Below are 12,962 nucleotides of genomic sequence, written 5' to 3'. Positions count from 1 at the left end.
TTTCTGCAGTATATATTTTTTCATCCAGTTGTAGTCAATCAAAAAAGCTGAGCATATTGCTGCCAAACCACAGCTGCGTTCCAAAACACCGGACTGAAAAACCTTTCATCCTGAGCACCAACCAGTCAGGGCATCTCTTTTGAATATGTACACTCATTTTCTTAAGATATAAACCTGTTCAAATGTCGGGTTTTTTTCTGAGTACAAATGCGAAGCAATCAATTTTTTTATTATTATTTTATATTAACTGTACAAGTTACAGAAATGTGCACTTTATTGAGTTCATACATGACATCTAATCTACTTATTCTAGTCAATCTCAGCGTTTCTTGACATTACAGATTTGCATTATTTATAATGTACATGTACAGTTTTACTATAAAAAAGTTCTCTTTTTAGGTCACGGCTGTCCCGGATGAGAATGAATGACCTCTTCATTCTTTGTAAAAATGGAAACAGTAAAAAAATCAAAAAACTAAGAGGTGTATCAAATACCGATTGTCACCATTGTGGTTGTGTGCAAAATGTTGATAATTTACCAAAGAGGAGTAAAACTGAACTGAACTGAACTGAACTGAACTGAACTGAACTGGTTCTTGTTTTTCATTTTCTTTAGATGGAACTCGACTTTCTTTCAAGGAGGATGAATTCATAAACAGAACATGAAATACCAGAGAGCTTTGACTGAAAATCTCTGCTTGAAAGAGAATGAGGAAAGGATTTTATTGAGTCCAGTCATATGTCAAAACCAACACAGAACACCGGATTTTCATGTCCGGAAAATCTATGTTGTTTTTTTTAGCTTAGCTCAGCAGCTGAGGTTGGTGCAGCATTTTTGAAGTTCACATCACAAAACTTTGACATATTAATGGGGTGTGTCGACTTTCGACTAACAACGCAGGCATTCAGTCCAGAACAGCCGATGCCAGAACAGTGCTTACAACAACGGAAGTGCATTATAATCATTAGCTAAAAGGCCTACAATACTAAACTTTTATCTACTTGATGCAGGGCTGGCTGGATAATGTGAAGATGACAGATGGTCATACCTTAATTGAGACAGAAGAAGAAATTAAGAGATTACACAGGAGAGAAAAAAAAAACTTCTGCAAGTCACTCCTCTTCCTCAAAAGCTTGAAAGACGAGAGGGGAGAAAAAAAAAAGATCCTCCTGTAACCTAATAAATTAATCACTCAACTAATTAACCAAATGAATCATTTCCTTAATCACCACGCCAGCAGGAGTTACTGCGGTCAAAGAACAGCCTCATCTTGGCTGTTTTAAAGGGGGAGGAACAAGCTTTGGGGGAAATTAATGGGGCACTCGCTTGATGCTCTTACTGCGGCTGGCACGGCATTAAACAACTGGAGATATCAAACCCAAATCCTGTGTGCATAAACACACTCGGGTCTATGCTGCAGCAATGAAAGTGCAGATAGCGTTATTATTCTGTCTTAAAGATAGAACAGATGTGCATTAAAAACAATCCCTGTTAGAACCATGGAAAGCTCGCTTTTGCCGTGGCAACGACTTCCATTCGGTCCCCAGGAGATTTATCCTAATCTTAACCGCGCCAGGCCCGCGTGAACACACAGCAAAGAGGAGTCAGAATGAGCGAGAGCCGTGATGTTTGGTTAACAATAATCTGAGTTATATAGGACAGCTTCGACACAAACAGGCAACAAACTCAGAGAGGAGGAAGTTATCTAAAATCCTGACAGATCACACACACCCAGCCTGAAACACACACACACACCTTTATCCCTCCAAGAATCAGATCGGAAGTGTTCCCTGCTACACTCTTCAATTGTGCTTCCACTCGTATCAAAATCCCTAAAGTGGGAGCAAAAATAAAAATGCGAGCGAAGGGAGAAAGTGCGACAGAGAGGCAGACGGAGAGAATGAGATGGGATTACAGGGATAATGGGAGCAGATGGAGGGAGGTCAAGGCTCCGGCAGGACTCTCCACTCCACGTGGATTAAGAGACTTCTCTAGTGAGCCATCAACAACCCAACGGATGCTCCGTTCCTAGCGCCTGAGACGCCAATCTCAGTCTGACCCCCCCCCCCCCCACGCCTGTCCACCTTCTAAGCCTGAAAATGAAAACTCGCAATCGTTTAGCATGAAACTTTGAAAAATAAAAAAGTGAGGTCGCAGAAACGCATTCCGTCCCAAGCCCCCTCTGCTCCACACGGCACATCAAACTCCTAAACAGTCAGGCTTTTCGGCTCTTTTAAAAGCTGCTAAGGCTCCATTTTCACTGATCCTCCTCGCAAAAGTCTGTATTGACCTGCATCTTGTGGAAAATGCATCAAAATTCAGATACAGGAGCAAGGCAGGACACAGCGAAGATTGAATGAGTGACCCGAATGAACCGAATGAGATGAGCGCCGGTCAGAAGAGGATTTAGACAGATAAGAACAATATGTGACGTGTGTGTAATGCTGAAAGTCACTAAGCCATTTCACACATCATGGTGTATCTCATTTATACTAAAATACAAACAGCAATGCATCATCAGGGCAAACTTTCCTTGCACTAAACACGTTGGGTTTAACATCTTCATAATTCAGGCTCATGTCTGGGTGTTTACATTGAAATCTGAAACACGATTCGGACAATAGCTGCATTTAGAACAGAAACAGAAAAGTGAGCAGAATGTTGGTGAAGCAAACTGCAGGGACAAAGACTTTGTGGTCGCAGATTATTGAAGTGGTAAGTAGAGTCTCTGTAGCTGCGTTTCCATTACGAATGTGTGCGAATCTTTGATCTTTGTCGATATTCCACTATTGTTTAGTGGGAACTATTGCAGTGTTCCCACTAAAGAAGAAATGCAATTAAAATCAGACATGTTCACGTGATGTCATTAGAAAACATGCCACATCATATCTCTCAAACTATTTCTCATCGTCTTCTTCTTCGTGGTTTGCTCCAGCGGCAACATCTGGTTGATGATCATGTTACTCGTGTGATTAAAAAAAAAAGTGTTTCCACTGACGTTTTGCGAAATAAACCATTTGTGATATGGCCAAAAAACCCACCTGATATACAGCCAAAATATTTTTATCAGAAACCAAGTTGATTTTTTGTTGTTGTTTGTTTCCATTCAGCAAATTTATTTATGAAACAATTACATAGCCAATGGAAACACACTTTATTAGGCAAAGGTTGCAATTTCATATCTCCTTGCAAGTTTTCATCATGTGTTTGGATTTTCTTCCTGGTACCCCAGTTTTGTCCCCTAGTCCAAAAAAGTTGAAAAAAATTCCTCTTAGTACTTAGTTAAGCATCCATCAGCCTGACCCCCCCCCCCCCTCTTCCATACTTCATCTGAGGCCAAACAGTTGATATGTGGTCACACAGTCACAGGACATTCGTATTCACACACACCTTTCATGCATGGTGTAGACCACCTGGGTACACCCCTCCCCTTTCAGTGTATGTGAGGGCGTCCCCATACACTGATAAAACTGTCACAGAGACATCTCCACACCTTTCTGCAGACAGTCACCTCCATAAACCACAACTTTGTATCTTCCATTCAGGAGTTTTTAGCCTTTTGATGATCACTGTAGGTATTTTGTGAAGAATCGTACAAACACGCGTAATTTCTCACCGCTTCTAATAAACGTTCCTCAAAAGGTTTTATGTCGCCTGCCAATACAAAAGCCATGGAGTGGAAGTGCGTCAGAAGTAAAATACAAACACTGCTGTCCGGGCGCATTTCTACATTACACAAACTTATGACCAATCACACAACGCACTGCACAGAGCTGTGTGCAAATAGTTTGACTCTGGCCTGGTGTCCATAAGGGGAGGAGAACGCCTCCTTGTGAACAAAGTGACGCAATTTTTCCCTTGCGACTCTGTCAATAAGAGCTGATTTCAATGTGTCAGATGACGAACAGCAGAGCAGTACAGCCCTCTGAAAAGTCAAAAGGAAACTTCTGACCTTGGGGAAACAGTCCACTTTTCTTTACTTCAGGAACATATCCCCAAACTGAAAGGTTCTAGCTGCCACAGTCCTGGTCAGACAGCGATGAAGTGGGAAATTGTCCCGTCAGACCGTCAGTTCCCGAAACAACACACAAAATAACCTCGGAAAACCACACACAGGATCAGTACGACTGGACCGCACACAGAGTAAAAAACTTGTGGTGTTTAAATGACCCCGTCTCTGATGACCGCAGGGGGGTTAAGAACGAGTTTTATGAAAGCAGAGGAGAAAGATACTAGCTTAAGCCTAGCCTAGCATTTCAGTAAACTACTCAGTATGGTTTTGCTACCAACAAATGTCTATTTTGACTCAATACACAAGTCAAGAGTATTAAGTAGGAAAAGCCTGATATCTTATGGTCACCATAGAGTTAGGTGTAAACACTAACAAACTCAAATTGGATTGGATTTCAGTAAATTATTAGAGAAACATGAAACAACTTGTTAGTCTTTTAGAGTAATTATTATTGTGTTATTATTATTGACAGAAAAAGAGTGACTTTTGATAAAACAATAGTTTATTTAAAGAAAACACACACACACACACACCCATCAGCTACAACATATTTCATCATATGGCAGATTTTGGAGCACTTGTTATAATTACAAAAAGTCTGGATACCGGCCCATAACAACGTGTCCTTGTAAAAACAGATGTCAAAACTCTCAGCTGAGTGCCTCCTCATAATTAAAAGCAACAAACCAGCTCTAATTCTGATACGGGTCTCAGCGGGCCACACTGGATCTATACGGCGAAGTTCATTCAAGTGATTCAGACAATCCATCCTGTTGGGCCGGGCCTGTCCCAGAATCAGGATCCGGGATAACCCACATTGCCAAACCCAATAGTTTGCATTGATTGTGTGAATCCAGGCGAGGGCTGCTAACTGTTACAAGGGAAGTCTCAGATAACTGCAGCCAACAGAGAAACGGTCACGATAAGTTTTCACGACTGGCAGGTCGCAGCGTGTGTTTGCTCTCGCTGCGGATGTACAGGTGATAATAAAGCTGCTGCTGGGATGGCCGTTACGCGCCGTGCGTCTCCCCTGACATCCCAGCATCTGTTGCCGCTGTCAGCAGCAGCAGCAGGCACATTCCCTCTGCCCTAATCTATCAAGGCGCATGAATCATCATCGCCGGCGTTGATGAATGTCGCTCACTTTAAGCTCTACTGCTGCCGCTCTGGGACACTCTGACACCGCTTAACCCACAACAAGCTGGAATGTGTGGCTCTTAGCAGTAGACCTGACACGCTTTTTTTAAATCTCCATGATTCAGACCTCAGGTTGTTGATTGTCCACTGACTAGTTTCCTCATTAATCATATTTAGAAATGCAACAAACACTGACCTGCAGTTATGGGGTCCCCTAAGGAGAATTTTATTTGGGTTCTCCCAGTTCAGCCCACCATTCACCACAGCATCACTGACTAAAACGTTGACTTCCACATGCTTCATATATACAGAGATTGATATTAAAACAGGGGGAAAGTGTTGCCTCATATGGGGTCCATTTGTAAAGTTACAGAGTCCAAATTTAACAGCAATAATTTGGGGGTAAATATAGTCTGTCATAAAAGAGAAAAAAATGGGGATTCATTTTTCAAAGTCAAATTTTCACTTGGATTTGTATGTTTTTCATACATTTATAAATGTGAGTTTCAAACTAAGTGTTTATTCAGCAAGAAATCTTTGACGCTAAATATTTGGTCTGCAAGCTAAATACTTAGCTGCAACCATACATTTAATTAGCGCGCTAAATCTGAAGCTGTTTATGTGAAACTGAATATTTTCTTATCAATAGAAATATTGTATTGAAGCTACACATTTAGCACAGAGCTAAATATTTAGGTAATATGTAAATCTCCGCAGGTTTTTCGAACCTCTTTATAAACTCTATCTCTTGTCACCTATTTAAACTAAGCTGGAGAGGAATTCAATACTTTCCCACCGTCACAACAGTTATAGCAACAAGAAGAAATACTCCACATTGATTTGATGCAGTGCCGATGGGAACATCAGCTACTTAGACACAGGTAACAGGTATTCTAAAAATAGCTCCGTGGAATGACATTTAGTATGACTTTAAAACAATAAAACTTTCCATTAATGTGTGTAGGTGATGTATCTGTGAACATATCGCATGTGAATTCACAGAGCTCGCTTATAACTTGGGCCAGCCACGCTTCAAGACAACGAAACCCACCGCAATGTCTGCCTAAGCTGAGATGACAAGAATTTTCAGTAATAATAATGTTTAAAATTCTGTGTATTGTCCTTTGTTTGGCAATGGTTGTAATTCAATCAGCTTTACATTTATTAATATATTGTTGATAACATGTTAAAGATAATACGTAAGACAATTCAGATTTTTTTTTACTTGCCAACATAGTTCTAGCTGTATATTTGCGCAAATATGCGCCCAAAACGCAAAAGAAAGAAAGAAAACAAAGCCAGTAAAAACCAAGTACTTTACATGTATAAAACTCTGTTTATAGAGTTTATTTTAAAAGGTTTTGTCAATCTTTTTTATTGCACAAATTTTCTACTCCAGAAAAGCGCACTGCAAACCGCCACGCTCTGCTGCCTCTCTCTCTCTCTCTCTCTCTCTCTCTCTCTCTCTCTCTCTCTCTTTCTCGCACACACACGTGTGTGAGCGCCTCTGCTCACCTCTCTTGTCCTGCACCCTGACGGTGATCTCCACCAGAGGTTCGGTCTCCCGGTCCAGCCTCCGCATGATGACTACATCCCCGCCGTCCCGGTTCACGCTGACCGGGGAACTCTCCAGCTCCGGCTCCACCAGCTCGAAGGCGGCCGACTGGAACCTCACCGGGTTCAGGTTCACCACTACAGAACCGATCCCCGCGTCCTCGGACACGCTGATTAGAACCGGCGTTTCCTCCTCCGTGACCGATCGGGACTTCCGCGCTTGCGCTTCAACTTGCTGCCGTGGTCCGGGGGTCGCGGAGCGCGCGGCGGGCCATTGCCGCGGGTTTATTTCCACGGAGACACCTTGACTCGTGCGGGGTGGCCAGCCGCGGTCCCGCGCAAACACTTGAAACTTGATGGGCTCTTCCAGACCGAGGATGGAGTCGACCAGGAGGATATCCCCCGTTTTGGGCACCGCGTAGAAACTTCCGTTTTTGGGCTCGGCGAAGTAGATGAGCTCCGCGTTCTTGCCGCTGTCGCCGTCCCGCGCGCTCAGCGAGCAGATCGCCGCGCGCAGCGCAGTGGCATCGTCCAGATCCAGCTTCATGTTGGCGCTGGGGAAAACGGGCTGGTGGTCGTTGGTGTCCAGGACGTCCACCTTGATGGACGCCACGAGTTCGGACGCGTCCTCCCCTTCCGCCCACTGTCCGCAGCACAGACCCAGACTCAGGGCGTACTCAGCCCGCTCCTCTCGGTCCAGAGTCTGGGTCGTCTTCAGCAGAACATGCCCTCGTTTGTGGTGCGCAAAGACGCGGAAGTCCTCGCTCCCGTCTCCCAGAAGTTTATAGTGCGCTGCCGCGGAGCAGGGCTGCGCGGTGCCGCAAAGCCGGCGCGAGTTGAGTCGCTTCAGCGGGACGCTGAGCCCGTTGACCCGCGAGCCGGGAGACGAGTTCTCGAACACATGCCCGTGAAAGAACGGCACAAGGTCCGACGTCCTGTTCGCGGCCACGCAAGGCATCAAGAAGGGTAAAAACGTGACCCAAATCATGTCTGGATGTCTCTTTGGCTCCGCTCCGCTCAAAGCGCTGGTGCCTCTCCGACGTCCATGCTTGCTTCCCAGATCCCTTGGGGGGATGTGGAGGCTCCCTCCGTCCTTCTGTGATCCAAAAACTTTGACTAGACTGGAGCGCTGCTATCTCCTGGCAGCATGCTCCAGCTGGAAGTGAGAGATGCGCGTTTGAGTTGTGCGTCCTTCTCTCCTGCTCTCCTCAGTCTGCTGCCTCACCAGCAGCGCTGTCTGTCTGTGCGCGTTCCAGGAAAAAAAAAAGCGCTTCTTGCAACACGAGCGCGCGCTTACCTCCGTTCGCTTCCTTTGCGACCCATCTATCTCATTCAGGCAGAAGGGAAAATCTGCGAATACTCAGCTCCACGTTCACCTTCTAAATAGCATTTTTATAAGTCGCAACATTCCATTTATTCGTTCTCAAGTCCTGTGGATCTGGCAAGGAAACCGTTTGCGTTACGCACGGTCGGTTAATCAGTTAGAGCGAGATGCACAGGGGGAAACTTTCAAGAAAACAAAATCCCTCTTTCACGTGCAGAGGCGCGTGCGCGTGCGCCGCTGACGCGCGTTTATTGGAGTCTCAGAAGGATCCTGGAGAAAACGAGCCGACCTCCCCTCTCCCGGTGATCAATGCCCAGTCTTGCGCATCTAGATCCATCACTCCTCTTTCCAATAACCCGTCAGCCCTCTGGATTAAAATAATGTAAAAATCAATCATCTCGAAACGCCTTCTGAGGGCGAAGGGAATCAACGGGCTCACGGATTCAGGAAAAAAAAGGGGGGTTCGGTGAATCCGGTTTGGACGCGTTTCTAAGCTGCTGATGTTTTGCAGCGTTTGGTCTTCACGGGGTGTGTGAGGAAGTCTCAAATTTAATATTCCAGATCTATTTTTTTTTCTTGTATGTGTTTCCTTCTCATATTGCTTCTTTGTCACCGAGTTCAATACCGGAGTCAACTCGGTGTGCGCGTCTAACTAATAAATCTGAGACTATTTGTGGATACAAGGCGTGCAGCGCGGTCAGCTCCTCACAGGCGCAGCTCTTTCTGTGTGCTTCTGTGCTTATTTAAACTTCTGCTTATTGCAACCTGTGCAGTTTTCAGAGTTTAAGATCAGCACTTCTGGAACTTTTTGTTTGTTTGTTTGATTGTTTTGCAGGAAGGGGTTCCCCCTCTGGCTCATAGTGACATTACAAATCACAAAGTTAAGAGGAGTTCACAAAAGTCATGCAAAACTTGTTGAAATTAATATGATGGGTTTTTGTTTGTTTTTTGTTTTTTTTAATAGAATTTGAATCAAGTGAAGCTAAAACATCACCTGAAGTTTTGGGTGGCACAAACTTACAGAAAAAGAAAGTTTGTTTAAATACAAAACAGATACATTTTATACAGTTTTAACTTGGTTACTGCATTGAGTGTGCTGCTGTTCTTCCAGCAAATGGTCTTTTTTAAATCCGTATACTAAATTTAATAATAATCGATTTCAATAATCGATTCATCCCAATTAATCAATAGAAAACCTTGATCTTTCCTTATGGCACAGCTATTATATTAGTGCCACAAAATCTGTCTATTCTGAGATATTCTCCCTTATTCATCACTTTTGCACAAATGGAAACTTTCCAAACTAACCTACGTAAAGAAGCAATCATCCCCCTTGTTAGATTTCTTGTTTTTGGACACACTACTGGAAGAACTTCTTTTTTTTCTGTTTGTTGGGATTGGATTTTTCTAGTGTTGACATTTTTATAAACATCGTCGTGTTGTAACAGTAAAACTTACAGTTGCACAAGGACAATTTCGTTTCTTGGCAGTTTTCTGGAGCGCTTTAATTTTAGATTTAGTTTGTTGCTTGGTGCTGTTTAAATGTCAAATATCCTTTAAGATACGAGCTACACTGTTTAAATTAAAAGGGAAATAAATTTGTCTTTAAATCATTGCAGAGTTTGGGAGGCTGGTTTTACATTTGCTAAGTGATCAGATTAAATGGCCAGAGGCCAGCAAAAAAGTACATGCTGATAAAAACTGAACCAATAAATTCCTTTGGTTGCGAGTGATTAAGACACTGGAAATGCTGTGTGCCCAAAATGTCACCATGTGTTTAAAACAAAAGATTATTTTACCAAACATTATACCAAACATGAAATCTGATCAATCAGGAAACGGCACATGAAATCACTTTTAGACAGAAAAGATACTTTCCCCACATCTGCTGGGTTTCCTCAGAAACGTTTTTCTTTCATTTCTATTCTATTGATCAGGCAATCTTTGTTCTTATAATTTGTTGTTGTTTGATGTAAAAAAAAAAAAAACAGTAATAATAATAATAATAAAAAGCAAAAACATAGTATTTGTGCACACTTGTGTTAGAGCTGACCTGTGGGTTCACACTCCACGCATCACTAATAATGAAAGTAAAATCAGCCAAACTCTCCGTCTTGTTGCTTTTGTGTGTATATGTGATTCAGGAGGGGGAGGGGCTGGTCATGTATTTGTTTGGTCATGTGACTGATGCAGCGTGGGATTGTGGGATGTTTAACTGAAGCGGAGCAGCGCCGTCAGCTGCGTGGTCGTTTTCTCACGACGCCCACAATGATAAGAAAATATTAATAACGTCACCTATCAGCAATAACAGCAACGTTAATATGAGATGTTGGAATCAAACTAAATTTTCAAATCAGTTCATTCCTTCGATTCACCTGTGAGTTCTAGAAATGAATGTGAACGCTCATGCTGACCACAATAAAGTCACATTCCCACTAATTAGCAATTATCCAGGACCACATAAAAGCCTTTTCCACCCTCTGCATTGTTCGCTTGACGGATAACAATTAAACTGTGTGTATGAGCTCATTTTAATTAGAATTTGCTATTCTGTCATTAATAAATCGTCTGTGTTTCTGTTTGGCTCCATGCACTCACAACTCTAAAGGATTTTAATCTGTTTAATAGATTCTCTACAAACCCTCTGGCTCTGTACTTTTAGAAATGAAATGCTTTTTGAAAATTATTATTTCCTATTTTTCATTTCCTAACAGAGAAAAAAAGAAAAAAAATTAATTACTCAAATGTGGTATTCTTACTGCATGAAGCAGATAAAGACTGATTTGGTCAGCTGTCGAGGAATCCTCCCCACTGTGACCCAGTGAGCGTTACACTGAATCATGTCCTCCTCTGATCCCTTTGTGTCTTCACATTCTTCATTGTTGGATTTGAAATGAAAGTTCATATGCATGAAGCATCTGCAGCAACTGCTTGGTTATTCATATGAAAGCGTCGGGGCCGTCAGTACCACAGACAGCTCTTCAGCCCGTCACGTCTCTGGAAAAAAAAAGAGGAAAAAGTCACGTTTTCGAGTGAGGAAGTCAACGGAAACTTGAACGTTCAAACAATAAAGTCATCTTCCAAATAAAAAACACAATATCAGACTTCCAGTTAAAGTGGAGTTTTCCCAAGATTTCACTGTGCTGGTGTGAGGCCAGAGAGTGAAAGTGAGATATCGCTTTTTCCTGCAGAGAGGATTTGTCAGAACATAAAAAAATCTGTTTGTCTAAAAACAAGACATCATGGCGAAAACCCAAAATAGTGACTCTTGTTGTTACAGGAGAAATGCCGGGTACTGTTGGAGCTCTTGTACAGAACATACAGACATCTCCAGCCTTTGTGCTAATTGGCACCGTCACAGCCACACATCCAGTCACACTCCAGGCCGCGGTCCTATTAACATATTCCACCAGACAGCTTGAGTCACACTCCTCTCCGAGCTCCACGTCTCGGTGACACTTGTCGTCTCAGCCGCAGCCACAAGTCTTTGCCACTATCTCAGTTATCAATGACTTAAGGGGGCCCACGAGGGACAAATGTCTGAGGAAAGTTGTGCTTGCTCAAAGTCTGCTGCTGCAAAGATGAACTTAGCCTGCCTATGTTTCTTGCTCGTTTTACACGAGACATCCCTTTTTCAAAGGACAGCACTAAGTAATTTTACGTCTCTGCATTCATTCATTTTTTGGCACCTATGAAGTGAAGCAATCTTGTGACTTCAAGATAATAATTTTCAAAACGTGCTGCAGTTTACGCTTTGAGAAGTGAGAATTCACTGCAAAAAGCAACTGTTACTTCAAATATTAATAAATCAACCTACTGATGTCTCAAATAAACAGGTAAAATTAAAAAAAAGAATCCACCAAAATTTAGACTCGGAAAAACTGATGCATGGTTCTTCTTGGTCGTTGTAATGTTGTCTTCAGATACAAAGTAGAAATTGATCAGTCAGATGCTGCCTCCCCATACCAGCACATGGAACCCATCCGTCTTTAAAGGGGCAGTATTATCTATTTTCCAGGCATGAAGTGCCATTCTATAGCACAACCAAATAACTACGTCAACTTCAGCTGTTATAGACATGCTACATATATCAAATATTAAAAGAAATTTGACTTTGTATTTTAGCTTTGAAATTGGGCCTCTGTCTTTTTAAAAACTTCTGCTCATCACAATGTTGCTCCTCAATTAAGCCCTTAGTAACGCTTTTACCAGCATTGCTCTGAGAAGTAGTCTGCATCATGAGCTCAGCAGATGTGCAGCTCCACCAGGTGTTTGCTAATGGCTGCTGGCTAGTCTGAAGGAGCTGAGAGGGAGAGAAGCAGGGGAGTTGCTCTGTGTATGTTTTTGATGAGAGAATATCATAACATGAGCTGCAGATGCATACTTACAAAGGATCAAGAGTTCATAAAGGAGTAATTTGTTACTGCATTTTAGGCCATTAAATGTTTATTTAAAAAGTGTTGGGATTCTATGTTTATTTGCACCTTTTAATGCATTTCTAAAATTGTATAAAAAAAATTGGCACAGTCTGCAGATTATTTTTATTTAAATTGATTGATTGTCCGAATACGCAACAGATTAACTGATAAGTAAAATAAGCGTCAGCTGCAGCCCTTTGTAGACTAAAACAATCCTACTCACTGCTGCTCAGGTCATCAGACGTTTCTGCTCAGTGCTTCCAGGACCAGAACCAAACAACATGAGTCAGCTTTTAGTTTCTCTCTTACTCAACTCCATGAAAATCTTATATGTGCAGAAACTGTCGACTCCTTCAAATCAGGACTGATTTAAAGCCTCTAAAATAAGACAATGCTCACCTTAGAATCTCATTTTTTATCAGCTCTCATCCATTTGTGATGAATTTCAATTTTACTGCTTATTTTGGTTATATTCCTAAACTTTACTGTAATTAGTTTATGCATTTCTTTTTATTT

The 12,962-nt window shown here is 42.3% G+C and overlaps 1 protein-coding gene across 1 annotated transcript in view; it reads right to left on the bottom strand.

The window, feature by feature from the left end:
- LOC102233331 (neural-cadherin-like) overlaps nt 1-8,104 on the bottom strand; it is a 322,632-nt gene extending 314,528 nt beyond the window's left edge. The window contains exon 1 of the mRNA XM_023332302.1: nt 6,666-8,104. Within this exon, the coding sequence (XP_023188070.1) occupies nt 6,666-7,692 (1,027 nt within the window). The 5' untranslated portion in view covers nt 7,693-8,104. The remainder of the gene's footprint in view (nt 1-6,665) is intronic.
- Between the last annotated feature and the right edge of the window lie 4,858 nt (nt 8,105-12,962).

The sequence above is a fragment of the Xiphophorus maculatus genome, chromosome 4 (genome assembly GCF_002775205.1).
Source record: "Xiphophorus maculatus strain JP 163 A chromosome 4, X_maculatus-5.0-male, whole genome shotgun sequence".
Taxonomy (NCBI): Eukaryota; Metazoa; Chordata; class Actinopteri; order Cyprinodontiformes; family Poeciliidae; genus Xiphophorus; species Xiphophorus maculatus.
Note: the sequence above shows the minus strand (reverse complement) of the source record. Positions and strands in the feature narration are given on the sequence as shown.